This window comes from Chionomys nivalis, chromosome 4 (genome assembly GCF_950005125.1).
Source record: "Chionomys nivalis chromosome 4, mChiNiv1.1, whole genome shotgun sequence".
Taxonomy (NCBI): domain Eukaryota; kingdom Metazoa; phylum Chordata; class Mammalia; order Rodentia; family Cricetidae; genus Chionomys; species Chionomys nivalis.
The window spans coordinates 72,986,969-73,004,689 of record NC_080089.1 but is presented as its reverse complement, the minus strand read 5'-3'; the positions used below and the strand labels follow the sequence as shown (position 1 = coordinate 73,004,689).

Here is a 17,721-nt window from a genome sequence, read left to right as displayed (position 1 = left end):
AAAGGAGGAGGAGGAGGGGAAAGAGAAGAGCAAGGGGAGGAACAAGAGGAAGAGAAAGGGAAGAAAAAGTTGCTGCCACCAATACCGCTTTTTTTGTAACCCAAATCTGAAGCTCTGACTCACTGTGACTGTTACAACCCATGGCCTAGAGTGCCCATTTTGAATTATTCTGGGAAGTAGCTAAACATTATCTAGTTTGGGGGACTTTGGGGTGGGATCTTTTGGTTTTTCATTTTTCTTGACTTCAGTTTCTTTTCTTGAATTGGTGTCTCATTCTATGTTGTCCAGAATTGCTTAAACACCTGGGCTCAAATACACTGTCCCTCCATCAGAGCCTCCTATCATCTGGGACAATAGGCTCAGGCCACACAACTGGCTCACGTGTTAGCATCTTCGCCACGCTGTGAAAAACAGGATCGTGGGTCTCATGAGCGAAGCATGTCACTTTCCTCCTCGTCTCTCTTCTTCCATCCATGTTGTCTCTGCCCACATTCACCCCTCTCCTTTACCCTATGACTTAAGTTAGGCATGTCCAACCTTTTGACAGTGTGACTGACTCAATGTCATCTACAAAGTTCACGAACTGTGCAGTCCAGTTGTCTTTTAAAGCCTCATATTTTTAAGAAAGCACACAATTCTGTGTAGGGCCACATTCAAACTTCAGCTGCCAATGGTCAGAGCAGCTCTCCAACACTGGCGCGTTGCTCTCCCTAGGAGCATTCCCCGAGCTTCACATTCACTGCATCGTTTGATGCTTGTCTCTAAGCTTAGCTGTGCCTCTATGATCCCTTCATCGCTGCTTTATCATCATTGCTAGTTTACTTTTAGTACTATTTTATGAGTTGTACAATAAATTTGATGACTTATTTGTCTACAATTACCAAACCAATCATTGAATCTATGGAAGGTATTGAAACTAAAACTATGACAGCTGGGGGGAAAAATTCCAGGAAGGCAAAGCTGTCTTCTGTCAAGCTAAATGTCACAGCAGAGGCCATTTTTGTGTCAGTGGAAATGGGCCTCTAAAATACCAATAACCTGTCATCAATTCTTATAGTCCATCACGGAGGCAGAGCTGCCAGGCCACTGCGATCAGCAGGAGCTGACCTGAGCTGCTTATGTGAGGAGGCTGGTCCTCAGATGTACAAGGCATCAACAGAGGTTTATAGACCACGTCCCCATAGGGAGACACTGTCATCAGATTTTAGAAGTTAATTGGCAGTTCAGAATGACTTGATTTGGTGCAGTGAGAAACCGACATTGGAGCAAAGGTGTAATTCAGTTGGTAGAACAAGAGTAGACTATGCTTAAGGTTTGATCACCAGTATCATATAATCCAGGCATGGTGGCACAGACCTGTCGTCCGGCACTTGGGAGGTTAAAACAGAAGGATCAGAAGTTCAGAGCCATCCTTGGCTACATAGAGAATTGGAGGCAAGCCAGGGTTACACACAAACCTGTCTCAAAGTAGTCAGAAACAGAAGTGAGGAAAGGAGGCCAAGCTCAGTGTATCAAACTCACTTTTAACGAAACATTATAAGGCAATAGTAGAGAGGATGCCTGAACTGGCCTTCCCTGTAATCAGATTGATGGCTATGTTAATTGTCATCATAGAACCTTCATCCAGCAACTGATGGAAGCAGATGCAGAGATCCACAGCAGAGCCCTGAGCTGAGCTCCCAAAGTCCAGTCGTAGAGAGGGAGGAGTGATAAAATGAGCAAAGGGGTCAAGACCATGATGGGGATACACACAGAAACAGCTGACCTGCGCTAATGGGAGCTCACTTCCTCTGGACTGACAGCAGGGGAACCAGCATAGGAACAAACTAGGTCCTCTGAATGTGAGTGACAGTTAAGCAACTGGGGCAGTCTGTCGGGCCACTGACAGTGGGACCAGGATTTATCCCTATGACTTGAACTGACTTTTTAGAGTCCATTCTCTCTGGAGGGATACCTTACTCAGCCTAAATATGGGGTTGGGGGGAACCTTGATCCTGCTTCAAAGTGATGTGCTAGACTTTGTTGACTGTCCATGCATGAATGCCCTACCCACTCTGAGGAGTGGAAGGAGTTGGGTGAGGTGAAAAGTGGAGAGAGTCAGAGGAGGGGAGGGAGTGGGAACTAGGATTGGTATCTAAAATGAAAAAAGATTGTTTTTTAAAAATAAGTTAGTTATTATTGTGAGTTATCCTGAGTAGAAAACAGGTTGAGTTTTAGTCATTTCAAGTAGTCTCAGTGGAGACAAAAAAAGGTAGATGCTGAAAAATTTTCAATGCTTTCACAATGTTAGTAAAATTAACTCCTCAGGTTTCTTTTTTTTAATTAATTAATTTATTTATTTATTAAAGATTTCTGCCTCCTCCCCGCCACTGCCTACTATTTCCCTCCCTCTCCCCCAATCAAGTCCCCCTCCCTCATCAGCCCTAAGAGCAATCAGGGTTCCCTGCCCTGTGGGAAGTCCAAAGACCACCCACCTCCATCCAGGTCTAGTAAGGTGAGCATCCAAACTGCCTAGGCTCCCACAAAGCCAGTACGTGCAGTAGGGTCTTGTTATCTTTCCTTGAGTTATCCCAGAATCAGACTCTAAGTCAAAAATTGACATGAATTTAACGGTAGAGATAAGAATGGCAGTGCTGTGGGAGAGTGACACAACAAAAAGACACAGTCCCCAGATGAGCAACCTCAAAGTGAGTACTGAAACTAAGTCCTATTTATTTAGAGACTCTCGGAAACAGCGCATTACAGAGCGATTCCACCAGAGACAGAATGGCATATTGGTGCATTAAATCTTACAAGCCAGTGATGGAGAGTTCTTTTAGTTTGTCTCACACAAGCAAATACAGATTATCTGGATCACACTGAAGGGAGAGAGTCCAGGAACCATGAGCAGAATTACTACAACATCTCCTATCCATCATAATTCAGAGTGTTTGTTCAAAGAAGGATTTGGAAGATCCCAGTAAGAAGTATAGTTCTGACTAACTGATATTAAATGACAGTCTGCATGTGGTAAAGGAAAGCAGAATGGAGGGAGGTGAGCACTGACAATACAACTTGCAAATACTCAATGTCTGATTCAGCCTGAGCTAAGCTTCAGTCTTCGTGCATTATCTGTAATCATCATAATCATCACGGCACCATAGAACTAAGATGGCCATATGCCCATTTGTTCAGGAAATCACACTTCACACTCAGTCCAAGTACAATTATTAAGGTCATAGTCTGTTTGCTCTCTATAGTTTTATAAGTTGCAAAACAAATGAAATGGTCACCCTGCAAACAATCTGTTTAAATAAGAAAATAAAGTTGAGCAAATGACCTAAAAAAAGTTAGTTAATTAAAACTGTATTTCTTAAAATTATTCTAACCACTATACATATATAAAATGATACATTATTTGAAAACCATTTATCATTATGTGAGCCTTCTCTTCTCTTACCTGCTTTCATTCTATACAGGTAACTGCACTTTGAATTTGAACAAGAGCCATCTATATATTTTCTGTGCATACATAGTCAAACACACACATACACACACATACACACACATACACAGAGGATTGTACTAGCTTATACATATTCAATTTTGAAGTTTGCACTTGTTTTTTTGCAATTAAGTTTTTAAAGATATATTTTATCTGTCTCTCTCTGTGTGTGTATGTGTGTGTGTGTGTGTGTGTGTGAGCATGTTCAGAGTGTACATGTGTACACACACAGAAGTCAGAAAAGGGACGGGCTGTCCTCTGCTGAACTTCTCCACCTATTCCTGTGAATCAAAGTCTCTCCCTAAACCTATGGCTTCCACTTTCAAGGCAAGCCTTGTCCACCATCCTTCTGTCTCCATACCCCACCTTAGATAGGGGGTTGTAGGTGTATAGGGGACATCTAGCTTTTAGCAGTGCTGGAATTTGATCTCTAGTCCTCATGCTTAAACAGTAAGTGCTCTTAACCACAGAGCCATGCTGCCAGCCCCATAGTATTTCCCTCACTTGTTTATTAATTGCATTCTTAGAAGTTCATTTAATCAGTAGTCTTGAGATGAATATTCAGCTGACCTAACCTTTGTTACTGTTACAAAATAAAGGACAGCAAATCTTTTAATCCCATGTATTTACTTGTGAGAGAAATTCAGGTAAGAGAAGCCAATGGTTTAGTGCTTGAAATTTTTCCATGGTTCATGAAACACTATTGTGGAGCTGAGGGGCTGACGATGTAGCATGCAGAACAACAACAAAATGGAACTTAGGTGACAAAGATGTCTTCATTACTCTTGTACCAGGAATGCTTTGGTTGTAATTTCTGCTGGCGACAGCAACTTCTGTGTGTCCCTAAAATTTTGACTCTACTCTCAGTGATACTGACAGGAGAAAAACATGTCTACCCAGGCCGTGTGCATTTAAAGTTTCCACACATGGGGTCTCCACACACACCGTCAGCAGGTGCACCAGCTGGAGTTTCACCCTGGACAAAAACCTGGAGTCTTGGATCTTTACCATTTTACAAATGAATTGAAAACAATGATCTCCACTTGATATTTTCACAGCCTTTATATAAACAGTAGGGACTTTTTTTTTCCTTGTACAATGTCATTTCAACTGTTGAAATCATTGCTTTTTTGTCCCCACTCAGGGCTGGGCGTGGACTCTATGGAATAGATAGCATGCCTGATCTCCGCAGGAAAAAGACATTGCCTATTGTACGGGATGTGGTGAGTTACTTCTGCTTAATTCTCCCTGACTGCATGCCTTGATGTTTCCTTTGTTAAAATGTAAAGCCTTTCTCACTGACTACCTAGCTCGTAAATATTTCATGGGGTAAAGTATGCAAACCAAGAGTCTGCCTAACACTAACACATTCATTGTTTTTTTAAAAAATGCATCTGATGAAAGAAATGACTCTAACCTTTCACTGCTTTTTTTTTTTTTTTTTTTTCTTCCGAGACAGGGTTTCTCTGTGGTTTTGGAGCCTGTCCTGGAACTAGCTCTTGTAGACCAGGCTGGTCTCGAACTCACAGAGATCTGCCTGCCTCTGCCTCCCGAGTGCTGGGATTAAAGGCGTGCACCACCACCGCCTGGCTCAACTGCTTTTGACATCAGTGGAAATTACACATTTTTAGTTAAACCGACTTTAAAATTGAGCCAAAAGAAATAGCAGAGAAGACCAAGTAAGCTGTTGGAGCTGGTCTTTAATGTTCAATACTGTGAAGGATTACAAGATTAACTTACAAAGTTTAAAGCTTGCTTTGGGTTTCTTTACTTCAACACAGTAGACTCCAGACTTTACAATGGAAACAGATGGTGCTAACCAATCTTCTTACATGTGACAAACGAGTCTAGCTAGATTACTAAGCTCTTCCATCAAAAGAAGATTGCTGTTTCCAAATCATTAAGGTTTGTGTTGGTCCTGAAACATAACTCTGAAGAGCTCGCCCTCCTGCAAGGAGGAATTCTGAGACCACTCAGAAATGCCAAGACCTGACTGTGGGACAGTGGTCTGTGTTCTATCATGAGAAGCATGCTTAGACCTGGAGAGATCTTTCAATGGTTAAACACACTAACTGCTTTTGCAGAAAACCTGAGTTTTCTTGGTTCACAGTATTCAAGTTGAGTGACTAGCAAAGACCTGTTAACACTAGCTGCAGTGGATCTGCTGCCCTCTGTAGGTCTCTATTGGCACATGCATACTGTGGCATACACACACAGATGCACACATACACATAATTGAAAAGTAAATCTTAAAAGGAAAAAACCTTCTGAGTGTCAAATACTATTGCTCTATCATCCAGACTTCTTACAGGCTAGGTGTGGTGATACACAAAACAAGATTCTGGGCCACGAAAAGCTAAATTTTTCTATGGGTGTGTAATACTCTTAGTAATTTAATATCAGAATTTACTTTATACAAAAAATTAATATCATTTTTAACACCAATGTGAATAATTTTTATATCAGCAACATTTGATTTTGCTAAGAAAACCACTAAAGGCCGTCACTTTAATTTTGAAATGAAAACACAGGGCTAGAGGCTAACCTCTGTGGTTAAGAGTAAACGCTACCTTTGCAGAAGACCAGAGTTTGGTTTACAGCACCTGTACCAGGTGTCTCACAAGCACCTGTAACTCCAGCTCTGAAGTCTGGGACCCTTTTCTATACTCTGTGGGTACCTGCATTCATGGGTGTGCATGTGCACATGCATACACGCACACGCACACACACACACACACACAAACTAAAACTAATTCTCCAAAATGATAGTTAATTAAGATGGCATCCTGTGTGATCCTGCAGTGGAAAGCACGGCACATGATGGAGTTAGCTTGAATTCTTGTCAGGACAGTGTGGGAATTTTCTGTTACACTAAGGAAACATTCTCATGCTTTACCCATTTCTCATATGTTTAATGACTTAAATGTTGTTTCCTTTTGCTCCTGGAATCTTCAGGCCATGGTAAGTGCTTTTCAGTTTGTTTCATCATTCTCTGATCTTCTCACACACACACTCATTTTATTCACGAGATAAAAAGAGGGCAAGGTGGTGAAACAGAGCTACTCTGAAATAAGTTTTAGTTCCCATATGTGCTGAGAGGGTAGAGAGGGATGAACTGTGTATGAGTTAAAGGCTGGCTTGGTGTACATAATGAGTTCTAGGCCAGCTAGGGCTACCTAGTGATACACACATATACACATGGGATCTGAGTGTACTGTTAAATTCTCCAAGACTCTAACATCAAGCTTAGTTCTGTGAAGCTAACATCAAGCTATATATCAAAAATGAGCACAAAAGAAATGTAAGAAAAACATAAAATTAGAAGCAAGTACTTCATGCTGGTTAATTTTAACTATTCTTGGTATAACCTAGAATCACTTAAGAAGCGAGTCTTAATGAGGAATTATGCAGATTAGGTTAGCTTGTGGACAATTAATTGATAAGTGACAGATGGAAATCCAGCCCTTTGTGGGTGGCACCATTCCCTAAGTAGGGGAGTCTGGAGAGTAAAAAGGAGGAGGAAGCTAGCAAATCAGGCTGCCATTATTTTATCTCTGCTCTTGACTATGGATGTGATGTAACTAGCTTCTTGAGTTCCTGCCTTGACTTCCCCAATACGATAGACCTGGAATTATAAGCCAAATAAACCTTTCTTCCCTAAGATGTTTTATCCCAGCAACAGAAATGAGTAGGCATAGTTATTGGGGGTGAAGAGTACAATTATCATAGGTAAAACCTTCAAAAGTGACCCTCTTCAGGTTGACACTGTGGGTGAAAGATGGACACGAGGTCACTTATTTATTTACATGCATGTAGCTTCATCCGTGTGGCGTCATTATCCTGACAGTTTCCGAGCAGGTGGGGCTGAAGAGATGCATTGTTCCTACCTGACTTCCCTATGCTCCTGGTAGGATGGCGTGTTCATATCTCATCTAGGCTTCCCGATTTCTAAATTTCTCTCTAGCAGTGATGTTTCTGATATCATGGTGTTTGGGTAGGAAGCAGATAGTGACAGTTCAGTTTATAAGAGTGGAAATGGAATGCTACTGAAGATGATGTCCATCTGGGTGCTCATTCACTTGATAAGGGTGTGAGAGAGACATATCCCCACTAGACATGAAGAATATTCTAGGAAACACCCCAGGAGTCTTGTAGTGCCAGGTACAGCTCGGATCAGCTCTCCAGTCAGGCTGGGTCACATCAGTGCACATGTTTCTTGACAGATTATAACTGTACCCCAAGGAACAGCAAACTTCTAGAAGCCTCTTTCTCTCCCAGAAACTTTTAAGTAGTTGTATCTCTTGGATGGACTTCAGTTTCATGAAGGCTCAAATGCCAAGTTTAGGGCTCTCTGTTTTTAACAGTCATTGAGTTCCATTCATAGTGGTAGGATGGCAAAGCCCTTTTCTGCTAAAACAGTGACAGCTAGCATTATTACATCTTTGCCTTCTGAAATGCATGCAAGCCACCTTTACCATATATTAATCAGTCATAATCTTGTCTATTTCAGACTCTGGCTGCCCGGAAATCTGGTCTGTCACTTGCTATGGTCATCAGGACATCATTGAACAATGAGGAGCTGGTAGGTGCCTTGCCAGTTACTAGCTGTACTGAGCAGACCCCCAGGAGCATAGCCATTCTATTTGAGATACTCATGTGTCATGTGTGGCCAAATGTCCACGAGTGACACAAGGAAAGCCTGGTTGGTCCCAACTAAACTTACTGCGAGCTCTGGCTTCACTACCAATGATGCTCATATACATTTTGGTCTTATGGCTATTATTCTACGCTGAAACCATTTATCTGTTTTGCTTCCCCTGGAAAACCCCTAAAGGTATTTTACAGTGAAGATTCCCTTAAGTTAAAGCAGCATCTTCCTTCCAGTTGAATTGCTAGTTTCCTCCTCCAACATTTCACTGTGACCACTATGGTATGATATGATATGATATGATATGATATGATATGATATGATATGATATATGATATGGTGTGGTGTGGTGTGGTGTGGCGTGGTGTGGTGTGGTATGGTATGGTGTAGTATGGTATAGTATGGTGTGGTATGGTATGGTATGCTATGCTATGCTATGCTATAGTCAGGTTACTAGATGCCAGAAAATGAATATTCTTATATGTAAAGTGAAGTAGTAGCAAAACAGAGAATTAAGGAATGCATGCGTGCCTATCATTTGGCTAACACTAGCTTAGTGAAGAACACCAATGAGCTACTGTTCTGTTCCTTATTACAATGGGTATAAGGATTTTGCATGAACTTCTCCGCATGGACTCTGATGCTCTGGAAGGCAGTTGTGTGTGCCATTCATTGTTCTCATTAAATTCTCATCACTATTACTTGGAACAATGCTGGGCACAAGGTAGATGTTTTATGAGGTCTTGTTGGATGTACAAACCGTCCTGCTTAGAAGACACAAGGAGGATGCCAAGATCTAGGTCAGCGATTCTTAAATCTGGCTCATTAGAAGCCCAGAGGGAGCTCTGAAACCTGCTGAGAGCTGGTCACTCCCAGCAGTTCTGGTGTAATTGGCTCTAGGTATGGCCTGGGGAGAGAGGCCTAGTTAACAATGTGTGCCTTGGCTGTCCTGTAGCAGGGACTCAGTCCTGCTCACCCAGACAGGGATTGGCCTGAAATGTTTCAGGGTCCTTTCTTATAGGAACTAATATTTCTAACTTTTCTCTATCTGCCATCTTTACAGGACAAAAATTCTGTGAGCATGGCATATCACTTCTTACTGTCATTATACTTGACATTTACTAGCAGCGTATTTCATATTTTTCTCTCTGCTTCCTGCCATTGTCTTCTTGCATCTGTAAATTCTTTCCTGTATCTTTCTATAAGATGTAGTCCCTGCACATGCACACACACACACACACGTATAATGCATACACACACACACGTATACACACATGTACACACACAACTACCCATTCAGAGGTGTAGAGAGATAGACTATTGCTATTCCTCGCACACATTCATCTGAATATCTATGGGTTGCAGCCCGTTGATGCACTTTCTCCCATCCAAGCACTAACCAGGCCACTCCCTACTTAGCTTCAGTTCAGAGGAGACCGGGCAGGGAGGTATGGCTATAGTCTTGATAGATTTTTCTGTTGTGGTACATGATTAGATATTCCATGTTTATATTCTCAGGGACTTTTATTTATGATACTCTGTAATATTTTGAGTATAATTTAGATACAACATGAAATTCTCTGCTTCCAGTATAAGAGAAAAACTCTTATTGAATTTCAAGCGTTTTGGTCATTTTCTTCTGAGGAAATAAAGTTGAAGGATTTTGCTAAGAAATTCTGCATTTTTGTTTTCTCTTATTTTAAAATATGACTTCCTTCTACTATTATAACTTGGTGGCAGAGTATTTACCTAGCCATAGACCCTAGATTCAATCCCTGGTAAAACACACACACACACACACACACACACCACAATCAAAAAGCCTACTTGTGAATCCTTTGGTTACTACAATATACCATTTTATTTAAAATGTGAATACTTACTACAGTGAACAATAGAAGTGAGTTGGATGCCTCTGAATTTCCTGAGACCCAAGACAAGGAAAACATCTTCCTTTCAGAAGTAAATTACCTATCAATCTATTTGTCAGCAATCTAAAAATACTGCTTTTCTTGGTGAACAGAGCCCTGAGCTGAAGACCTGTCTGGGGTGTTGGGCAGATGAATAGACTGCATTAGCTCCCTCTCAAATCCACCAAACTCATTTCCCTGGGGCCCCTGTCTTGAAAAGTAATGAAATATGACTTGTGTAGAGCAGGCATATTAAATGTCACTCCTGACAAGCTGTCGAGTTCAGTCATTACACGGGCAAATGACATAAATGCTGAAGTGAATGATTTCCACGCTGCATCTCTGAAGTCCTCCTGGGCACTCTCAACCGGAAAGCCAGGGCATTGCCTGTACACAAAGGGGATGATCTGGGGGCCTGGGAAACAGCAGACAGTGGCATTTCAGTATTAGAGAGAGGGATGGTCAAAAGCACAGTCATCTCTTCCAAGATAGGAAATGACTCTAATGTCTACAGTAACACAACACACGGGACAGTCAGCTTCATGCACAGGAACACCTCCTGTTCTCCTTGCAGATGAGACTTAGAGTCCTTTCTCAAAGTGCTGATATGGAAATTAGCAGTTGTGACACAGTTCAAGATTATGTCTTTTTCACAAGCAGTCTTACTGGTCTGACTTCTGTTCTTAAGCACGTGTTTTCTAGGGACCAAACTTAGGTCCTCTGCAGGAGCAGCCAGCACTCCTTATCTGTGAGACATCTCTCCTGCAGCATCCTCTGGTCCTTAGGAGCACAGTCTTTGGCTTGAGGTTCTTGGGAACCCAGTTTCCCAGTTTACTAGCTCTAAGACCTCAGGCAATCCACAAACACTCTCCTGGCCTTGAATTTTTAATATGCTTACCAATATAAATCTATTGTTTTCTGTATATATTATATTACACAAATATGCAATATATTTTATATATTATATATTCACACACATATATAATATATGTGTGTATAGGTACCTTCTTATGCACATATTTACATTAATAAATCCAAATAACCTTTGTTTTGTCAGATTCTTGAACACTCATGATACCTATACTAAACTAGCTTCAAAAAAGCAATCGGGAGCTTCCCTTTTTCCAGATCTAGGACCATTTGCATGAGTAAGGTGTTGTGCCAAACTTGTCTTAAATCACCAGAGCTGGATGCTTATTTGAGGGTGGTTTATGGCTCTTGCATTTATTCATTTCATGTAGCAACTGCAGCCATGGTCTTTAAATGTTGATTCTCGACTTGGCTTTGATGATGACTGTTTTCACCCCAGAATCACTAAGTCTGCTTTCAATTATGCATATGGATAAACTATAATGCAATTATAGAGTCTATAAGGTGTAGCCTATTGTCAATAAGCGGCCTCAGATGGTGTCAGTCTCCTTCCCTTGCCGACTTTAGGCCTCCTCTTTGGGACCCTGAACTCCACTGTAGCTGATTGTTTTCAGTAGATGTCAGGGAAGGGGTAACCATCGCTCTTAGGAAGCGTACATCCTGTCCTATGTTACACAGCAAGGGTTTAAAATAATGCATGAACCATGCATTTATTATTGCCAAAATGAATGCATACATGGATGTATAATTATTGATGTTTACTTCCTTTATTTTATAAATATCCCCTTTGGACAGTTAATAGAAGCAATTAAAATATAATATAGGTTCAACTCTATAAATTAGGAAATCAGTTTCAAAGTAAATACAAGGCAAGTAAAGAATGAATCAAAACCAGCTAACAAAGGAAATAAATTTGATGGTAACAGGTATGGTAGTTCAGCCTTTCCATTCCATCACTGGGGAGGCTGTGGCAGGAGGACTCACTCCTGTTAAGTATGATGCCAGCCTGGCCTATAGAGATGAGACCTTGTCTCAAACTTAAAATAAAATAAACAGGAAAGGGATGGAGGAAATCAATTAAAGATTGGATTGAAAACAATGAAAAGAAAAGAAAGAAAACTTTGAGTAGTCAAAGATGAATTTCTTATAGTGCTGATTTTACAAAATTGAGAAAATACAAACAGATAATAATAGGACTATCAAGACACATGTCTTTACAAATCCTAAGTATACACTCAATTGACTAGTATTGGATTCTCAAATGTAGAAAAAGGAGCTCGGAATTGTTAGTCAGTGGCAAAGCGCAGGCCTAGTGTGTGTGAGGCCTGGGGATAGTTCTTAGCACAGGCCACGACAGCAGCATCAGGAAAGAAGACAACCTCCTACAACTGACATGAGCATAAATTCAAAGCCATCGTCACCATCGCAATTTTCTTAAAGCAATGGAACAGTGAGCTCAGTGACTATTTATTGAGAGGCTTATTGTCCCCTAAGACTCAGAAACCCAGCCATGTGCCCTCTTACAGTTCCTCCTGAAAGCTCTCAGCCCTTGTGGTCAGGAGGTGTCAGACACTGAGTCCTGAGAAACAAACCTGTAAGTGCGAGTGATTTGCATTCCTCAAGGGGCATGATTTGTACCACATAGCACAGCAAGCATTGAGTTGTTTCCTAATTGCATTCCTGTGTGCCTTAGTCTTATGATACCGGCCTGCTCCCCTCATACACTCCCAAAAGAAGAAGGTCCTGACATCTTACTCTTTTCCATTATACCATTGCATTGAGTCCTTCAGTGTATACTCCTGATGGCAGAGGGGGAGCAAGCCAATCTAACTTCTTAACAGAATCTGTTCCTTGTGGGGCAGACCAGATCTTGCCATTCATCCAGTAAGCCACTGATCCTGGACATTATTCTATACTTACTAACTGAACTCTTACCTTTAATGACGTCAGGCTCTGAGTCTGGGCCCACTGTGTTTCTTGATTGGGTGCTTTTCATCCTTCGGATCAGGTATGCCCAGTTAGTAAATCTTTAACTTTCCATAATGGGGGAGGGGGAGAGTGGGAATTCTTGTGTAGGGGTAGGCAGAGTTATCTTGCTATCTGGTTCCATGGAGGCAAGAATCTTTTCCAAAGAATTACTTTGTTTAAAGATACTGTCATTGTTTACACTTTCATCCTTCACCAAACTCCACGCAAATTTCCCAAATGAAAAGGAATAAGGAAACTCCCCTAGCATATAGTGAGAACCATTAATAATAAAAGCACAGAAGTGCTAGAGAGGTGGGATTTGCAATGCCGAAACGCTGGAGCTTTGCCAAGCAGCCGTGGTCACCATGTGGTCCACATCAGACCCTTTCTTCATTGCCTCTGTCAGGTGATTTGTGAAAATTCAGTCTCTGCCAAGGAGGTAAAACTTTATAGTTTCCACAATAAAGTGACTACAGTTTTTCCTTGTGGAAAAATTCAGACAAGGTTTGACTCCTTAGCAAGTCAGTTTTCTCTTGACACTTTAAATGTGCATATACAAATATGCATATGTGTGCTTGGAATCTTGATTTGGAGAAAGATTGGCATTTATAATACTTGAAAGACTTACATGAATTTGCTTTTGAGTTATATCCCATGTGGAAACAGACAACAGATTCTATGGTGTGTTGTACTGTCCTGTGGCCTTCACATCACCCAGTGTACCCTCATTTGGAGTAACACCCTCAAATTCCTTTGGAGTATGATAACTAACATCTCTACTGTAAGTAAATCATCTCTAATATAAGTAAAATCGTATTATTTGCAATCTTTCCTTTACACAGACACACACTACGGGATGTAGGTTTGTTTTTTAACTCTACTAAAACTTTATTTAAATAAATATCAAGATCTCCAGCCATGGAGCTTTCCATGATGATTATACTAATAAGTTTATTATTTCACTCTGAAATTGTGTCCATTTTTACACTTGTAAACTTGTAGGGGTGTTGAGTCTTCCTGTACAAAGGATATTTAAAAGGTCACATTGTACACAGTGGTTGCTCTGTGGACCCCACTAATGCTTGTGCCTATGAATAGTAAATACGTGTGTGCCGCAGGACAGCCATGCCCTTCTTTCTGGAAAGGTATGCACTGAGTGCAGGAACATTGCTTCAAACAAGAATCTTACTTTTATTTTGGAGTATATAATTAATTTACGTAATCTCGCAAGGGAACCCCATAGAGTACCATGAAAACGGACCTTCACCAGTTAGCACGATAGCAGGAGATGGAGGAGGAACGTGGCATGGAGGCAGCTGAACTGAGCTCCTGATATGTCTATTAACGTTGGCAGATGGCAGGCTAATGGCGGCTTTCGACACCACTCGCTGCTTTTGGCGAGAAGCCTGACTGCTTTATTTTTCAGAGTCACTTTATATTCTTCTGATACTTATAATAGCAAAGGCTATTTATTCCTGTCCAGTGTCCTGACACTTCAAAAGATAACATATTAAAGGAACACCTCAGTTTCTTTCTCAGCATGGAGATTTTCAACCCAATACTGACTTAGGGTCTGAGCAGCGTATTTATTCTTCAAGGCTTTTTAAGACACAGATAGTTTTTACTCCCCTTTAGAGAGTCAAAGGGTGTTGAGGGGAGCTGCGGGCTGGCGTTCCTGCCACCCAGCTCCCAGCTTCCTGCCTCCCAGCTAGCTCATGCCCCAAAACAACGACACACAAACTGTATTCTTTTAAACACTGCCTGGCCCATTTCTATTCATGTGTGTAGCACCTTGAGGTGAGCTTACCAGGAAGATTCTAGCCTATGTCATTCCTGGGTCGGAGCTTCATCGTGTCTGCTCTGGAGCACAGCAGCATGGCGTATGCCCCAGAGAGGAGAGGAAATGGCATCTTAGCTCACTCCCTCTTCCTCCCAGCATTCTGTTCTGTTTACTCCACCCACCTATGTTCTAACCTATGAGGCCAAGCAGTTTATTATTTAACCAGTGACCTTCCTCCATCAAAAGGGTTGTCTGAACACACTAAGAATGGCCTTATCTGTTAAGAAACATAAAAATAATATTATTGTTTTCCTACTCTTACATAGATAAAACACTGGAAGGGCAAGCATCAAACCGTGCCTAGTTCAGAGAAAAAGAAACGTAACTGTGTAATTTTTATTATTGATTTCAGTGTCTTTCTAGTTCATAAATTATTTTATGGGGCATGTGATTTATTATGATTTGGAAAACACATGTCTTTTAGAATGTAATGTCTGTTGTAAAAGGTTTCAAAGTTTTAAATAGATTAGCAACAAGCCATTACCCAAAGGAATCTTTTTAAGTATTACATACTTTTATTAAATCACTCTGGCTAATTGTTCGGTGATTTTTTGTGATTCACCAATGGCTATTATAACCACCTGCTTGGACAGTACCAGTCAGATTTAACTTTTATCTACAGCAAGACTTTTCTTAAGAATTGGTGATTTAAAAAAAAATGTTTCTAAGTAATGTGTGTTGAAAACCATTCCTTGCAGAACAAATTGCATAAAGCATTGTTTGAAGAGTGAAATATTAGCAAAGTCCCCCAGTCAGGAAAGAAAGGTCTGGATAGAATCTGAAGTGGCATGGAAATACTTCTAGAGGGTTGTGGCTAGCATCAAGAATGCCATCCATATACTTAATGATTTTACTATGAGCCAATAAGGTTAGTCATGTAAATTAGTGTTTCAAGTTAGAGAGTCAGGGACTAGATATGGCTCTGAATACTGCTGAGGGTAATAAGATATTCAACCCTGCCCTCCTTGAGTTTGTGGTATAGTTATGAGCAGGTGGTTAGTGCTGTGGGGAGCTGTGGAAGAACCTGGGTGAGAGCAGAACCGCATCCAGTCTGGAGGACTATTAGGGATTTATCTAGCTAAAATCATCAAATTGGATCTTAAAACAGAATAATAGGCAAGCAGAATGACTGCTGAAAAATCATTACTTTCATCAAAATCAAAGGTTCTCTTTCACAAAATCACAAGTTCAGATAAAATGGTCTGTTTTGTGTTAACTTCCCAAATCCCCTGACTTGCTTTGCCTCGTTTCTGCTCTCCTTCTCACAGAAAATGCATGTCTTCAAGAAGACCTTGCAGGCGTTGATCTACCCCATTTCTTCCACCACCCCACACAACTTTGAGGTCTGGACCGCTACCACGCCCACCTATTGCTACGAGTGTGAAGGGCTGCTGTGGGGCATCGCAAGGCAAGGCATGAAGTGTCTGGAGTGTGGAGTAAAATGTCACGAGAAGTGCCAGGACCTCCTCAATGCTGACTGTCTGCAGAGTGAGTGCTCAGGCTGAGGAAGCCAGCCATGTGTCTTCACCCTAGACCTCCACACCCCTGTCATCAACATACTGCATGTGCTTTCTCCTCCCACATATGCAAAGAGATACTCATGGCCCATCTAGTCATAGAGGTGATGGTATATCCTCCACTCTTGTTCTCTTCTCTCTTTTGATAAAACACTTTGACCAAACATGGAGAAGAAAGGGTTAGGTTCGCTTTGAAGATCACAGTCTATCATTAAGGGAAATAAGGATGGAACTCAAATAGGACCTGAAGCAGAAAACAAAGAGGAATGTGGCTTTTTAGATCAATCTCTGGATTTGCTTAGCTAGCTTTTCTAGAAAGCCTAGGAGCACCTGCATAGGGAACAGTGCCACCCAAAGTGGGCTTGGCCCTCCTATATCAGCTAACCACGAACACAGTCCTTCACCAATATGTCCATAGACCTAGATGATTGAGGCAATTCTTCAACAGAAGTTTCTTTTTCCCAGGTGACTCTAGATTGTATCAAGGAGAAAATGAAAACTAACTAGGCCGTCCCCCACAGGATTGAAGTAGGAATTACACACCACTGGAATTCTTAGAGGGAGTTGTCATGTCGAAACAGTATCAGTATCCTCAGCTATGGTAGACCCTCAAAGTGACCTCCAGTCTGTTCTGCTAACAGTTCTGTGATGTGACCAGATATAATGTTACTTAAGCTGTGGTCAGGACACACTTCTGACATTAGAGCTATGAGATGCTTTTCCCATTCTATCTGTTGCTCCCTGATGGGGTATTCTTTTGCATTCCCTGTATGGATGTTGGAAATGGGGCTCCTGTTTTCGAATGTTAAAGGTAAATGCACCTAGGCATATGACCCCAGTGGTATTTTCTTAATTTCCCACATGTAGTAGGAGGGGCGGGCTGCTTCCCGCTGCCTGGCTCCCAACTAGCTTTACCGGAAATAGTTACACGGAAACTGTATTCTTTTAACTACTGCCTGGCCCGTTATCTGTAGCCTCTTATTGGCTAACTCTCACACCTTGATTAAACCATTTCTCATAATCTGTGTAGCACCATGAGGTGGTGGCTTACCGGGAAGGATTCTAGCCTACATCTGTCTGGGGTCAGAGAATCATGGCGACTGACCCACTGCCTTCTTTCTCCCAGCATTCTGTTCTGTCTACTCTGCCTTTCTAAACTGCTTTCCTATCAAAAGCCAAGGCAGTTTCTTTATTAACCAATGAAAGTAACACATAGACAAATGACCCTCCTCCATCACCCACAAATTTGTTTCCTGAATATGTGAATGAATATGGCTAATAAAATTTACCCCAGAGATTTATTGAGAAGGCTACATGAAGTTAGTCTATGCTGTCTCTAGGTATACTCTAGGCCATAAGTTGATAGGCTCTTTATCCTTTGATACTTCTGAATAGACACAACTCACTGTGATTTTTATTACTATTTAGCTTAAATTTTTGTTGCTAAAAACTTATTTATCAGACAGCAGATCCAGAAATATCTG

At 41.2% G+C, this 17,721-nt stretch overlaps 1 protein-coding gene across 1 annotated transcript in view; it reads left to right on the top strand.

The window, feature by feature from the left end:
• The window catches only part of Unc13c (unc-13 homolog C), a 427,544-nt gene that overhangs the window by 142,706 nt on the left and 267,117 nt on the right, over positions 1-17,721 (top strand). Inside the window, exons 4-7 of the mRNA XM_057767059.1 lie at positions 4,629-4,707; positions 6,440-6,445; positions 7,995-8,066; positions 15,989-16,208. Of these exons, the coding sequence (XP_057623042.1) occupies positions 4,629-4,707; positions 6,440-6,445; positions 7,995-8,066; positions 15,989-16,208 (377 nt within the window). The remainder of the gene's footprint in view (positions 1-4,628; positions 4,708-6,439; positions 6,446-7,994; positions 8,067-15,988; positions 16,209-17,721) is intronic.